At 43.6% G+C, this 16,177-nt stretch overlaps 2 protein-coding genes across 2 annotated transcripts; one reads left to right on the forward strand and one right to left on the reverse strand.

Annotated features, from left to right (window-relative positions):
- Positions 1-2,461: 2,461 nt before the first annotated feature.
- On the reverse strand, positions 2,462-4,568 carry SYP111 (syntaxin of plants 111). Its single transcript, XM_020371907.3, has 3 exons — positions 4,411-4,568; positions 3,746-4,287; positions 2,462-3,092 (listed from the first exon to the last, which is right to left on the reverse strand). Exons 2-3 carry the CDS (start codon positions 4,276-4,278, stop codon positions 2,666-2,668), a joined length of 960 nt encoding a protein of 319 aa, XP_020227496.2. The 5' UTR covers positions 4,279-4,287; positions 4,411-4,568; the 3' UTR covers positions 2,462-2,665.
- Positions 4,569-7,225: 2,657 nt separating this feature from the next.
- On the forward strand, positions 7,226-9,429 carry LOC145954107 (uncharacterized). The gene is made up of 3 exons (XM_083067830.1): positions 7,226-7,440; positions 7,531-8,267; positions 8,870-9,429. Exons 1-3 carry the CDS (start codon positions 7,226-7,228, stop codon positions 9,427-9,429), a joined length of 1,512 nt encoding a protein of 503 aa, XP_082923956.1.
- The last annotated feature ends 6,748 nt before the right edge of the window (positions 9,430-16,177 follow it).

A 16,177-nucleotide genomic window follows, 5' to 3' on the forward strand; every position in this document is an offset into this window, starting at 1 on the left:
TTTGGGAGTGGCAGAGAGCTCAATTTATAGGCATCAAGCTTTGCCGGAATGGCCCGTTTCAAATTCAGAATGGCCCGTTCTGAAATCTCATGTCATGTGTAAAAATTCACATTCAGAACGACCCGTTCTCAAACCAGAACGACCCGTTCTGGAGTTTGCATTAAAACTCTCAACGGTCATATTTTGGAACGGCCCGTTCTGAAACCAGAACGACTCGTTCTCAATAAGGTTCAAAAGCCATTTCTGAAATCCGGAACGGCCCGTTCCAGTTGGGAACGACCCGTTTCCAACTAAGAATCAAAGGCAAATTTAATAGTTTGGAACAGCCCGTTCCATTTTGGGAAAGGCCCGTTCCGAGCCACTAAATCACCTTCGTTTTAGTAACTTGGAACAGCTCGTTCCAATTTTGGAACGGCCCGTTCTGGGCTACTAAAACACCCCTGTGAATTACTATATTATCCTCATAGGGCTTTTGGGCCCTCATACATTCTATGAAAATTGGGTTGTTACAATAACACTTTTAAGTTCAAAGTGAATGTTTATTCAAATAATTATATTGAAGGAGAGTGTGTTTACACTTTTTTTAACAATAACATTTGTAGTTGATTTTCTTTAATTAATGTATTTTTTCCAAGATTTTTTTTTATCTCCCGTTCTTTCAAATTATTTTTTTAATTTTTGTTTTTTATTAAATTTTCATATTTTTTAAAAAAATTAACAATAATGAAAAATTACTTTGTGTACAATATAAAATATTTTATTATAATTTTAAATGTAATATATATGTTTGAAAATATTTATTATGAGTTTTCATTATATTATTATTTATATATTCAAAAGTATTTATTTTCTATAAATTATTTATACTTATATATAAAAGTGATTCCATGTTTTCATGTATACAATTTTTGGACTATTTTACCTTTAAATATTTAAATAATAAAAAATAATATTAAAAATTAACTACTTTTACAAACTTTGGACTCAAATTTAAAATTTGAAGTTTAAGGATTAGACGCAATATCAGTTGATTTAACAAGCATTACTAATTTTTAAACATCTTTAAATAAATATAGAAGTATGGAGTGTCTTAACCCACTAATAACTATATAAATAAAATAAAATAAATATTCACATTAGTCTTTGACTTAATAAGTCAGTGTAATATTAGTCATGAAAATTAAGAAATTATAAAATAAATCCATGAAGATGCAAATTAACAATCACATTAATCTAAAACTACTAACATGATAATATTAATATACATTTAAGAACTAAAATCACAATAAGTAATTAAATTTAAGGACTTATTTAATATTTTAGAAATCTATTGATTTTTTAATACTTATTGGACAATTTTTTTAATTTTCAGATTAATTTAACTATACCTTCCAAATTGAGAGATCAGTGTAAAGGAAAGGGTGTGCACGTTGCTATAGTATTGTTTTGATAAGCCAAGAGCCCAAATAATGAGATGCCAAGAATGATCAAGTGAGAAATTGATTTTATTTTATTTTTGCTGAAATAATATATATACACACACTTTCAAGGAGTCTATATGATGAAGTGCAAATTCATCGTAGTCAAACTTAGGATGTTTGGTTGCCAAAACAAAGATACTATTAGTTGAGAAATTAGATTTTAGATTTGGTTTTTGATTTTTTTTAACCAATCAAATAGAAGTAGAGATTAGCCAAGTTGTTCTAATGGTGCTTATTCCTCAGAAAAAGGAGAAAATTAATGATGAAGACAGTTAAGATTGGTGATCACACACCAATGGAGCTTGCTATCTTTGTCAAGGTTCACAACAATCTCTTCTCCCACTGCAGACAGGTCAGTTGAGAGCTGATTATGATGCTACTTACTATGTGGATTGTAATTTAAGGTTATGAATTGACATCATTTACCTGAAGCCAGTAAAGTTATATCTCAAATAGCACAAGTCCACCTTCATAAATTTGGCATCATTTATAACAAGTAGCCATAAGTTGTGTTATATATAACTCAATTCCCTCAACCAAAGAGATGGGAAATGGGAAAATGCAGAGATGCCTTGATGCCTCTTCAAAGGTTATAACTCCAAATTTATTTACTGTTGTTACATATTTCATAAATGTTAATCTGCAAAAATATTTGTTGTAGTTTGATCCTGCCAAATATTTAAGGACTTACTCGAAAAAGAAATTTCAGAATTGCTATAGTAATGCTCAACTGCTATTGCAATTCTGATAATATTTTGGGTAAGTCCTTGTATATGTCGCAGAATCAACTGCTTATGAGAACAGAGACCTTTGGAGAGAACAAGCGACTATTCTGTTACTGATATAATTGATTTACTGAAGCAAGTCTAAGGTAAAATATTTGTCCCCTGATTGCAACTTTTCTATACTTTTTGGTTTGAGAAAGAAGCAATATTATGCTTTGGTCATGACAACTGAGTGCCTGGTTGATGACAACTATGTACGCAAAAACATGATTCAATTATATTTCAATTTTGGAAAGATAGAAAATCAAATGGTTAAGGTAACCTTAACTACAACAATTAAACAAATTTCCAAACAAAACAACATAGAAACATGGGATCTCTCATACCCCCCATCTGGCACTCTAAACGGAGGATGAGTCAAGAAGAATCATCCAAAATCCAAAGCCCATCTCTAAAATTTCAAGAACTGCTGAAACTGGTAGCAACAGGGATAATAACAAGCAGAATAAGAATGAGAAGCAGTATGATCCCAATACACATCCACTTCCTGCTACTCCTCTGGTACTCCTTGGCACCCTGGAGACTCTTGGTCCCATCCTTAACATAATGCGAAGCGTGCAACACGTGATGTTCAATATCATCCATTTTCTCACCCTGTGCCTCAACCATCACAGCCATGTCCAGAAACACCTGATGCAGCTCCAGCAAACTCTTCTCTACTTCCTTAGCAGCATCATGCCTGTCCTGAATCTCCACCACAGTTTCCAGAACCTTCCCTCTACCATGCTCCTGTATGGCCTTACCCAAAACCTCTTCCTCGTTCCCATTGGCGATGATCTTCTCAATCACCTCCTCATCTGGGTACTCCCCAGTCACAGTAAAGTACCTGGTGAAATTTGCAAAATAGCAAGATTATCATATGCATACCATACAAACTAATCAAAGAAAGACTATCATATCTGTAACATACATGTCTAGATATGTATAAAATTTATAACACAACACATAACAAATACATTATTGTAATTCTGTAAATTCAAATTAAGAGCTTGGACAATACTAGAAACGAAATAAAAATTATACATCATCATCATCATCATAAACCACTTATAGGAACATATTCAATCTAGATATGTGTAAATATTCATAGAACGTGACAATTGCAATTCTACAAATCCAAATTAAGAGCATATTTATCGCACAATACTAAAAACAAAATATTTTTTTCAAAACATTGCATCATAAATCACTTTCTATTTATTGCCTACAAGTAGAAATAGAACTAATCTCATTATTTTTTTGAAATCATCCAAAAAAAAAAAACAACAATTTCTATTTTTGGTGCATCAAGAGTTAATTAATACATTTATGTTTCCATATCATACATATTTTTATGTCTTCCATAGCGAGGCTAGAAAAGATTGTGTAACATGAAGCAAATTAAAGTGTCGGTGAAGCATATTAGAATATAACTAGTAGCTTCTGCGAATAACATATGAAACCAAACATAACCATTAGAATATGTGTACAAAAAAGTACCTTCTCCCTACAGTGTCCTTGTACTCACTCATCATCCTCTGCCTCAGGCCCTGGAACTCCATCATGAGCTCCTTGAGCTTCTTGCGGAGCCCGTTGGTGACGGCGATCCGGGTCCGGTAGATGGCCGGCGAGCCATCCTTGAGGCCGGAGAGCCTCCGGTTGGCGGCATTGGCACGGTCCATCTCCTCGAGCTTGGCCCGGATCGCCCTGGCCTTCTTGAGAACGGCGACAATGTCACCGTTGATCCGGCCCTGCAGGGCCTTGAGGGCGTCGGGCTTGTGCAGGGCCTTGCTCTCCTCGTTGGCCTGCTGGAGCCTCCCAAGGATGTCGCGGAGGGCCCCCATCTGGGCCTTCACCTTCTCCGCCTCCTCCAGGAACCGGCCCATGTCGGTGTCTAAATGGGCCGTGGAAGAGGTTAATTCCACATTAGGGTTTTGGTTTTGATCCACACCGGCCTCCAAATCCACGTCCTTCATCGCCGCTTTCTTTAGGTCCACGTAGCTGGTGAAGGACTTGGTCATTAGGTCGTTCATTTTCAGAACCTGAAAAGCAAAAACAAGAAAGAAAAAAAAACAATGAAACCGGAACTTAGGGTTAGTGAAGATGATTAATGAATGATTTATGATGTTGTGTTGATATGGGAGCAACGTGGGAAGCGTGTGCACCTTTGGTTGTGTAAGATGTTGGAGAGAAAAGAGTGAAGGGAAATTGAAGCGGAATCTGTGCGCGAAGCAGAATGAGATGAGAATAGAAAGGGAGTGATGAAAGTTAGAAGGAAGTGAAGGAGTTTTATGAGTTGTGAAGGGAAAGCGTAACGGATAGTTTAATGGGAAAGAGAAAAGTAGCCGTTGCAATTCTAACATGGCGAGTCCTAACGGCTAATATTTCCTTTTCAAATATTCGGTTATCTAGTGAGTGTTAATTGTTAAACTCCTTTTTTAATATTTTTTTTAAGAAGACTACTAGTAGTCAACTAGATCTGGGTTTGGACTAAGGAAACAATAAAGTTGAGGTGAAAATAATGTGATCAGAAGAGGACGAGCATTGTAGGTATTTAAATTATAAGTTAAAAGGTGAAGCACTCATAATTTATGTTCTCAATCGATCAAAAATTATTATTGATGTAAATTTTAACTTATTAATTATAAAAAGTGAATAATTTATTATTGTACTATCCGTACCGTTACACCGAGCTCCAGCTCGGCATCTCAGTATGGAGGGACCTCGGGCATGCGCTAGATGACGTCAGCTCGACATCCAAAGAAGATCGTAACTGATCTCAGGCCCAAGGCCCAACGAAACCCTAATTCACACTAAGGTACGTGCATTACTTATACGAGACTCATATTCCCACAAACCCTAACTTGAGCATCGGAGTCTCTTTTGCAGGTACCACCCCCACCTTGGAACAACCAGCGTACCAGTGAAGGAGGCTCACCAATCTTACCCAGCAGATTGTCCCCTACGACCGATCTCCGATAAGAACATTTGGCACCCACCATGGGGCCGATCGAGACAGCTCTTATCGGCCACGCTTATGGTTCTCACTAAAAGTCATAGCAGACGCGCAACAGACGACCTAGATCACGCAACCAGCATGGACAACGAAGCAGCATTGAGGAGAGTGATCGAACAAGTCAAGCAGATGCGACAGCAACACACCGCCGATCTGCAAAGCATGTGTGCCAAGCACGAAACTGACCTAGCAGCGATGCGTACCGCTAATGAAGCTGACCTAGCGGCGCTGCGCGCTGAGAATGAGCGTATTCGTGCTCAGCTCCCTCGGCGTCCCTCTGATCAACCCCCTCCACCGAGTAACCTGCACGAGGAAGAGGGGCACTTGGTTTCTCAACCGCCGACAACAACTAGGGCACCAACTCCCAGGCCTGCCACACATCGGTCCCACGCACCAACGAACAGGTTGGCCCATGACGTCAGAAATGCTCCTGCCCACGTCACGGAAATCAAACAACCTTTCGCCGTCATCCTTTTGTGGATGGTATCATGGAAACACCTCTCCCTTTTGGATGGAAGCCTCTCCACATCGACCGTTACGACGGCACGACGGATCCAGACGAGCACATCGACCTATATACTACACAGGTAAACCTTTACACTAATGAGGATGTTATTCCGTGTAGGGTCTTTCTGACCTCGCTCAAGGGGGCTGCACTCAACTGGTATACCCAGCTACCTGCCGAGTCGATTGACAGCTTCGACACTCTGGTCCGACAGTTCACGATGCAGTACGCAACGAGCCGACCTTATCACATAACGTCAACTACCCTGGCTAGTCTCAGACAGAGCGACGACGAACCACTACGGACGTTCATGGAACGCTTTGCCCGCATCTCGGTGAAAATCTAAAATTTGAATCTCGAGGTCGCCTTACACGCCATGCTCATGGCACTCAAGCCCAGACCGTTTGTCGACAGCCTATGTCGTGAAGCTCCTCACGACATGGACGAGCTCCGTGCCCGTACTGCTGGGTACATACAGATGGAGGAACACTCCGCTTTTCGTGACCAGGTTCGCAGAAAATCACAAGCGAAACCTGACAACGGTCACAAGGACAAGGTGAAAGTCAACAACAATAGTCAGTTCAAGAAGACGACTAGGGTAAATAAAGGGGGGAGGTACGACTTCTACACCCCCTTGAATGCGCCCCGAGTACATATCCTAGAGGAGGCCAGCAACAACAACCTACTCACCCTGCCACCACCAGGACACAGCCCCAACAGTGCAGACAAATCCAAGCACTGTCAATACCACAGGAATCATGGTCACACCACTGAGGAATGTCGCACCCTCAGAGATCGCATAGAGGAACTCGTCCAGGCGGGACATCTTGCGCAATACGTCCAGCGGCAGCAAGGCCACCGAGGAGGATACAATGGACGAGGATAAGGAAGAGGTCGTGGTTCAGGAGCACGCACAAACCAACCCTTTAGCTCTCAACAAAACGCTGGCGGCGCAGTGCAGGCCGAGGTAAGCCAGGAAACAGGGATCAGCCCCCTTGTGGGGCGTCATCAACACAATTGCAAGTGGCTTCGCAGGGGGAGGTTTTAGTAGCTTGGCGCGTAAACGACATTTGCGCAACATCAACAATGTCCACTCCGCTACCTCGGCCTCGCATCAAAGCTCGCCGCCGATCACCTTCACTAACGACGACTACGTTGGCGTCAGCCCCAACCAGGATGATCCAATGATCATCGCCGTGGAGGTCACAAATTAGGAGGTCCACAAGACGTTGATTGGCCAAGGGAGCTCGGCTGACGTCTTGTATTGGTCGACGTTCCTCAGGTTAGATATCCCTCACTCCCTTATCCAACCTCACACAGAGCCCCTAGTCGGTTTTGCAGGAGAGCGAGTACACACTCGAGGATATGTGGACCTTCTAACAACCTTCAGAACATCTCCCGCCACGAGGAGGATTATGGTCCGATACCTCCTCGTAGAAGCCAACATGTCCTACAGACGATGAACCAACTCGGAGCAGTGGTATCTACCCCACATCTCACCATGAAGTTCCCAAGGAATGATGGCAAGATCATCTCTGTCAAGGCAAACCAGAAGACGGCTCGGCAGTGCTACGCCGAAAGTCTAAAAGTTTCTCCCTCCGACGAGCGTTGCCAGAGCGATCCCCCCACAGTGGCTCACATCACCCACGTGGACATCACTGACCTCGACCCGAGGTTTGACTCCCATGATGAATGACCGAGTCCCATCGACGAGCTTGATGACTTACAGATTGGGAAGCTTCTTAGGAAGTGTACAAAAATCAGCAAGCAGTTGAACCCAGAGTTACGGCAACAGCACGAAGCTGAAATCTCCAAGAACGCCGACCTCTTTGCGTGGTCCAGCGCCGACATGCCAGGTATAGATGCTAACTTCATCTGTCACAGGTTGGAAATCCGCAAGGAGGCAAGGCCAGTGGCCCAGAGGAAGAGGAAGGTCGGCGGTGAAAGGCGGGAGGCCATCATCGCCGAGACGCAAAAGTTATTAAACGTCGGCTTCATCCGTGAGGTCAGATACACCACGTGGCTGGCAAACGTGATATTGGTAAAAAAGAGCTCGGGGAGGTGGCGCATGTGCGTCAACTACACCGACCTGAACAAAGCATGCCCCAAGGACTCATACCCCTTGTCGAGCATCGACAGGCTGGTTGATGGAGCATCCGGGCACGCCCTGCTCAGTTTCCTTGACGCTTACTCCGGGTACAAACAGATAATGATGTACCCACCAGACGAGGTGCACAGATCATTCATCACCGATCATGTCAATTACTGCTACAAAGTGATGCCCTTCGGTCTAAAAAACGCAGGGGCCACCTACCAGCGGCTGATGGACATGGTTTTCCACCAGCAGATCGGACGAAACATGGAGGTCTACGTCGATGACATGGTAGTCAAAACCATCTCAGTCGAAGCACATGCTGCCGACCTGGCCGAGGTGTTCAGCCAGATTAGGAAGCACAACATGCGCCTCAACCCAGAAAAGTGCGTCTTCGGCGTCCAAGGAGGTAAGTTCCTCGGATTCATGATCACTCACAAGGGGATCGAAGCCAACCCGGAGAAGTGAAAAGCCATCATCTAGATGCAGAGCCCTCAAACTGTGAAGGAATTCCAATGCTTGGCAGGAAGGTTGGTCTCCTTGTCCCGTTTTATCCCCAAGCTAGCAGAGAAAGCGGGGCCTATCTTCACCCTGTTGCGCAAGCCGCAAAATTTCGAATGGACTGACCGGTGCGAAGAGGCTTTCAAAAGCTTCAAAACCTTCCTCACAACCCCGCCAATCCTATAGAGGCCGGATCACAAAGCCAAACTCCTCCTTTACTTGGTCGTAGCAGAAAGCGCCATCAGCGCGGTTATAGTACAAGAGCACCAGAAAGTGCACACACCAATCTACTTCATCAGCCGAGTACTCCAAGACACGGAGAAACGATACTAGATGATCGAGAAGCTGGCACTAGCACTTGTTATTGCAGCTTGGCGTCTCCGACCTTACTTTCAGAGCCACCAAGTGGTCGTCAAGACCGACTACCCCATCAAGCAAATCTTGAGAAAGCTAGAGCTCACCGGACGAATGATAGAGTGGTCAGTCGAGTTGTCTGAGTTCGACATCCAGTTGAAAGTCACGGGGCTCTGAGAGCTCAATGCTTGGCCGACTTCGTAGCCGAACTGACACCAACCTCGGCCGATGAACCACAGGTATGGACTTTGCATGTTGATAGGTCTTCCAACTCTAAGGGTGGTGGTGCAGGAATCATCTTGGAAGGACCGAATCAGGTCACTTTGGAGCAATCCCTCAAGTTCAGCTTCAAGGTAACCAACAACCAGGCGAAATATGAGGCGCTTCTTGCGGGGCTAAGACTGGCTCGCGACCTCGGGGCACGAAGATTGAGTTGCAATAGCGACTCAAAACTCATGGTAGAGCAGCGCAGCGGAACATACCAGGCCAAGGATACTCTCCAGCAACGGTATTTCCATATGGCATCACAACAGATCTCGGCCTTCGATGAATTCACTATACATCATGTACCGCGAGAACAGAATACCAGGGCTGACCTCCTATCAAAACTTGCTAGCACCAAATGCCCTGGACAACATCGGACCATCATCCAGGAAACCTTGCATTCACCTAGCCTAGACGACAAGGTCGTCAACACCAGCAACAACGAAAACTAGGGATGGATGACAGGCATCTAGAACTACTTGAAGGAAGGAACTTTACCCGAGGATAAAGATGAAGCTCGGAAGATGAGGGGCAGGTCGGCTAAATTCGTAATCGTTGGCGACGAACTGTTCAAGCGTGGCATCTCCACCCCACTGCTCAAATGGTTGACTGCACCTCAAGCGGCCTATGTCATCGAAGAGATCCACCGAGGAATATGTGGCATGCATTCTGGGGCACGCTCAATGGTGACTAGGGTACTCCGAGCTGGATACTACTGGCCCACTTTGAAGTCGGATTGCCAAGCCTACGTACAAAGATGCAAGGAGTGCCAACAGTTCGGCAACACGCACCGACAACCACCCAAAACTCTCCACCAGATGATGTCGTCGTGGCCTTTCGCCCAGTGGGGAATGGACATCATAGGACCATTCCCCCCAGCAAAGGGTCAGCTCAAATTCCTCCTGGTGGCAATCGACTACTTCACCAAGTGGATCGAGGCACGTCCACTTGCTAGGATCACCACTGAGAACATACAAAAGTTCACCTGGAAGAGCATCATATGCAAGTTCAAAATCCCCCATTCCCTTGTTACTGATAATGGCCGACAGTTCATTGCGTAGAGTTTCGAGGACTTCCTTCGAGAACTCGGAATCAAGCACCTCCCGACCTCGGTGGAACATCCGCAAACTAATGGTCAAGCCGAAGCTGCAAACAAGGTGATACTTTGAGAACTCAAAAAGCGGCTCGGGAATGCCAAGGGGCAATGGGCCGACGAACTTCCCAGCATCCTTTGGGCATACCATTGCACCCCCTAGTCAACAACGCAAGAAACGACTTACAGGCTGACTTACGGAGCTGACGCAATGATCCCATTGGAAATTGGAGAGACATCTCACCGATGCCAGGTCTTCAACAACGAGCAGAACACTCAAGAGTTAGCAGCTGACCTCGACTTGATTGACGAGCTCAAAGACGAAGCTCGGATTCATGAAGAAGCCTGCAAACTCCGAGCTTCCAGAAGATACAATACGCGAGTGCGACCTTGCTCTTTCCGAGTTGGCGACCTGGTATGGCGACTGTTGGGCGAAGCACGGAGAGACGCATCGGATGGAAAGCTTGCACCCAACTGGGGTGGCCCATTCCGAGTTGTACAAGATTTGGAAAATGGGGCATACATGCTAGAAGAACTCAACGGCAAAATCATCCTGCGGACTTGGAACGCCACACACCTTAAATTCTATTTCAGCTAAACCTGTAAGAATGAGCTGTGCACTCTTTTCCCGCCTCAGTTTTTTGTCCCAAAAAATAGAAAAATGGGTTTTGGCTGAGAGGTTTTTAACGAGGCACATATATACAATCAATAAAATAACTCATTCTTTTCCATTCATATTCTCTTAATTTTGCATCATTTTACCACGAGAAGTTTTATGCTAAACCGAGGTCGAGTTCGAACCTTATCACGATTTATTTTACTTTACGCCGAGGTCGAGTTCGAACCTTGGTCCGACTTATCTCGCTCTTAGTCAAGGTCGAGTACGAACCCTGATACGCTTTGCTTCACTTAAATACAAGGTCGAGTTCGAACCTTAATACGTTTTTCTTAAATCCGAGGTCGGGTTCGAACCTTGATATACTCTAAGTTTGAGGTCGAGTTCGAACCTTGGTATAATCCATTCAAGGTCGAGTTCGAACCTTAATACATTTTGCTTAAATCCGAGGTCGAGTTCGAACCTTCGTATGATTCATTCTACTCTATTCCGAGGTCGAGTTCGAACCTTGGTATGATCCATTCAAGGTCGAGTTCGAACCTCGGTATGATCCATTCAAGGTCGGGTTTGAACCTCCATACGATTCATTTTACTTCAAGACGAGGTCGAATTTGAACCTCGGCAGGATTACTCTAATCTGAGGTCGAGTTCGAACCTCACCGTGAAATATCTCGCTTTTACCAAAGGTTGAATTCGAACCCTGGTACAAATCATCTTGCCCTACGCCGAATCCGAACTCTAAAGCGCAAAATACAAAGCAAATTACGAACGTGTTTTAGAACAACACAAACAGGCGAAAACTAAGCCTACAGCGCGAACGCAAAACCAAAGGTCCAAATAAACTCATCAAAAGCGCAAGTCGAAAAGTTCAAAGAAAATGATATATACAGAGCAAGATCGTAAGTTCAAAATATGAATCCAAACAACAATGAACAGAGCAAAATGAACTAAACTATTATAAAGATGGCCTAGGCGGAGGCATTGTCGCTCGAGCTATCTTGAAGGTCGTCCTCCTCCACCAGTTTCCCAAAACGTACCTCTTTCTCCACATGCATAGCGGAGAGGTCGAACCCTGGTTCAAGTAACCTCGCCTGGCGAGCTGCCTTGAGGAATCCCCTCTTATGCTCAACCACGACAGCTCACTTAGTCTCCTCAAGCTTCTTCTCCAGCCCTGCCTTCTCCGCAGCCATCTTTGCAAGGTCCACCCTCAGAGCGACGACCTCCTCCTCTTTCCCACCAAGAAGCACCTCATCACAAAGGCGCTTCTCGGCCGCCGTCACCAAATCGGCCTTCAGGGAAGTCACCTCGTCTTCCAAGGAACGCACCCGACTCTGAGAAGAGTTGGCGAGCTCCTACAGCTCACTCACTTGGGCAACGTGAGTCTCATTGGACCTTAGAGCAATCTCTAAGGACTTCTGAACTCTTTCCAACTCCCTCCTGGTGGCTTGAAGCTCGGCCTCATTTTGCATCTTCGCATCCCCAAGAGCGCCCGCCAAGGCCCGGTTCTCCTCCGTCAAGGCCTTGTTCTCTTCCTTTAAAGGCTGGACTCGACCCTTCAGCTTCGCCAGGTCCTCCTGCTGGTTGGACCACCTATGCTTCTAGTGATCCACGATGGCAATGGACCTTTGCAGGAAGACCTTAGCAGAATCAAGGCCTTCCACTGGCTCAGCCGTCTCGATCATGGCTTGATCGGCCGAACTCAGTGACTCCTTGGAGAAGAACTTCTCCGAAGTCACCCTCGCACTCCACAAAGAACTTATGTCCTCCGAAGTGCTCACATGATCCAGCCGCACCCGAGAACGATCCTTCCCGAAGCGATGGGCGAGGTACTGGCTTCTGGGGCGCTCTTTCGACGAGCCAAACTGCGGCGCCGAGGTTGCGGGAGTGGGTGTCGGGACCTTGGAGCTCGGCCCCTTTCTGTGATTATTCATGGAGGCAGAGGCAGGCGCCCCTCGCTCAGCAACGGTGGCACCCACCCCTGGTGCCTCCGGTCCCGGGGCCGCCTGGACCTCGACGGTGTTCCCCGCCTACAAAAGACAAAAATCAAAAATTGCTTCATAAGACAAAAAGTCAAGAAGAATGCAGTATAAAAGAAAAACCACAAAAGCGAGTCACCAACCTCAGCGGCCTGAGCAACCTACTCGGCGGCCTGAGCGATCTCCTCGGCGGCCACCTAGGGAGCTCCCTCGAGCGGAGGACTCCCAATAAGATCAACCGCGTCGGCATCGGTAACTTTGGAGGTCACCTCTTCAGCACTTAGAGGGGCAGAGGTCCTCCCGACCTCTTTCTCTCCCCTCTTTCTTTTTTGGTGGGTTTCCAGAGGGGCCACCTCCTCCTCTTGAGGCTCTGGAACTTCAATTTCGACGACATTGTAGCGGTGCTTCAACTCGCGCCACTTGTTCTTGCCCATTATGCCTACAAACACAAGAAATCAAATACATCAGTAACAGAAACCCTTACAAACCCTAATACTTGAAAAGGACAAGATACTCACTCTCTAGACCCCTCTCCTTGTACGCCAAATTAGCAAGCGACAGGACGAGCTTGCAATCCAAAGGACGAGGGAGCGCTTCAAGGTTGGCAATAGCAACGGACTCTGAAGCCGACAACTGCAAATTCCCCACCCCGTGAAATCTAGCCGGGGCTGGCCACCAATAGAAGGGGAACTTCGGCAACCCGCCGAAATAGAACACCCCATCCTCCAACGGGTTGACATCCACAAGCGCCACCCGGAAGAACTCATGTTTAAAATTTTTATACGACTGGGAGTAAAGGGAAAATAGACCCCCAGCCTTACTCCCACTCAGGGACATCAAGCCATAAGGAGGAACACCCATTTTTAACTGGTAAAAATGGAGAAAAACGGGCAGAGACACCTCTATCCCTAAGGCTGAACATAGGACTTGAAAACCCCGCAAAAAACCCCAACTGTTGGGGTGCAACTGGCAAGGTGTCGAGTTGATAAAATTCAGAAAATCACACTCAAATTGTGAAAAAGGAAGACACACGCCTAAATCCCTAAAAAGACACTAGTACACATAAAAGAAAGGAGGGTCTGAAGGACCCCCCATATAGACACGCTCATCGGGCCGACAAGGCTCGAGCCGGATGAACTTGGAGACGGAAGAGTCATAGATCCTATGCGATTTTCGCATCGCATTGATCTCCATGAACGACCTAAACACACTCTGGAGCTCCCCCACGTCACCCCTTACCTAGTCGTAGCCAGGAATGCCGAGGATGGGCTCCTTAGGCTGGTTCTCTGCCCTTTTCTTATCGGCGGCGACCGTCCCGGTACCCACCGTCTTGCCGCGCGCCTTGCCCTTGCCCTTGGCAGGCGTAGAAGAAGCGGCACCACTATTACCAGCCATCAAGAAGGAAAGAAGATTTGAGAAGAAGGAGAAGATAAGAAAGTCGAAGAAAAGAATAGAGACAGAGAAAGCAAGAACGGAGATGGCGGAAGCTAAGGAGCAGAAACCCGCGTGCATAGGAAGCCAAAGAAAGAAAGAAAATGAGAAAGAGTAAAGTGGATGGGAAGAGGCGCGAGGGAAAGAAAAAGGTTTTCCCTAAAATTCAAACAAACACAACACGTGTCAGCCAGGGGGCATAACTGACGACGCACTTAATGAGCCCCATTATGACAAACACGACCATCATTACATAACCGTCACTTCCCATTAACATGACACCTGCGCGTTCTCGAGAATGAGGCGATAGTTATGACACATGGCATATTTACAGACAGGCGTACGCGAAGGGTCACGACCCCTTGACGAGCTCGGTCTCAGCTCCTCGACCCACGGTCTTCAGAACTCGGGGGCTAGTGTACTATCTGTACCGTTACACTAAGCTCCAGCTCGGCATCTCAGCACAGAGGGACCTCGAGCACGCGCTAGATGACGTCAGCTCGACATCCAAAGAAGATCGTAACTGATCTCAGGCCCAAGGCCCAATGAAACCCTAATTCACACTAAGGTACGTGCATTACTTATACGAGACTCATATTCCCACAAACCCTAACTTGAGCATCGGAGTCTCTTTTGTAGGTACCACCCCCACCTTGGAACAACCAGCGTACTAGTGAAGGAGGCTCGCCGATCTTACCCAGCAGTTCGTCCCCTACGACCGATCTCCGGTAAGAACAATTATAAATAATATAATTTGTGATTAAATGATAATGTAAAAAAAAATTATACCGAGAATGTATCATTTTTTTTAAAACTATTTCAAAATTTTATTAACTTTTAAATTAAAAATTATAATTAATTCTTTAATCTTTTACGGTTTTTGTAATTGAGTCTTTAGAATTAGTTTGTGATGAAGGCTTGAGATTGCAAAAAAAAATTGATGATTTTATTAATTTTAGAAATTTAATTATAAATAAATTAAAGTTTTAATTATATGTTTTTTAGTTAAAAGGCATAATTAAAAAAATTAAATAATGATTCAAGTATTTAGTTAAATATATCGACATTATTAGAAAAGTGTCATTTTTCTGCAAATTTTTCTATAAAAAAAATATTCACAGAAATTTTTTGCAAATTTTCTTACAATAATAATTTCTTAAAAAAAATTACAAATTTATTTGCAAAAATTAATTTACATATATTTTTTACAAATTTATTTATGAAAAATAATCTACAAGAAATTTTTGCAAATTTTGCTACAATTTTAATGATCATAGAAATTTTTTTTCATGATAAAAATTTGCAGAAAATATTGTAAGAAATTTATTTTGTTTCTTGCAAAAATAAATTTGCAAGTAATGTTTACTAAATGGTAGAAAAATTTCGCAGGTAACTTTTCTTGCGAATTTTCTTGCAAATTTTAATCCGTAGGAAGAATAAAAAAAAATTATAAGTTTAATATTTTTAAAAAACCTCAAGTCCTACAACAATTCAAAATAAAACAATTAAAGAGTATATAAGTTGGGGCAACACTTACCTTATAAGTTAATTTGTATAGTTGAGTGTTAGGCTTATAATCTACAATCTTAGAGTTTAAAAGATTATGAAACAAATGTTTTGGATGATTTAATTGTGAATATTTGAAATTTGAAGAATTATTAATAGAATTTGTAGTAATTTCTTTAATTTTTTTTGTAAAAAATATTCTTGCAGAATTTCTTGTGAAAAATTCGCAAGAAAATTTCCTGCAAATTTTTTTCGCAAGAAAATTTCTTACGAATTTTAAAATTCGCAAAAACATATTATCCACAAAGCTATTACCTGTAGATAAAATTTCATAGAAAAAATCGTAGGAATAATGTTTGTTACAGATTTTAATACAAAATTCGTAAGAAAAGTCGCATGCAATAAGAGAAATTCTAGTAATGCGACTCATCAATTTTGATCAATTAAATTTCAAAGTATAATTATTTTTTTTCAAATATATTCTCATTTAATATTTGTTATTAGTGGTATAGACATTAAAAATGAATACATTAAATAAAAAAATTAATCCAAGTATAATAATATTTTGCTTCTAAAAA

The sequence above is a fragment of the Cajanus cajan genome, chromosome 1 (genome assembly GCF_000230855.2).
Source record: "Cajanus cajan strain Asha chromosome 1, NIPB_CcT2T_4, whole genome shotgun sequence".
NCBI classification, from domain to species: Eukaryota; Viridiplantae; Streptophyta; class Magnoliopsida; order Fabales; family Fabaceae; genus Cajanus; species Cajanus cajan.

Coding starts and splice junctions, on each gene's coding strand:
- SYP111 (XM_020371907.3), bottom strand. CDS start 4,278: ATGAACGACCTAATGACCAAGTCCTTCACCAGCTACGTGGACCTAAAG. Junction 3,093..3,745: donor AAGGACACTGTAGGGAGAAG/GTACTTTTTTGT, acceptor AAATTTCACCAG/GTACTTTACTGTGACTGGGG.
- LOC145954107 (XM_083067830.1), top strand. CDS start 7,226: ATGAACCAACTCGGAGCAGTGGTATCTACCCCACATCTCACCATGAAG. Junction 7,441..7,530: donor ATCACTGACCTCGACCCGAG/GTTTGACTCCCA, acceptor TACAAAAATCAG/CAAGCAGTTGAACCCAGAGT. Junction 8,268..8,869: donor CGTCTTCGGCGTCCAAGGAG/GTAAGTTCCTCG, acceptor TTCGACATCCAG/TTGAAAGTCACGGGGCTCTG.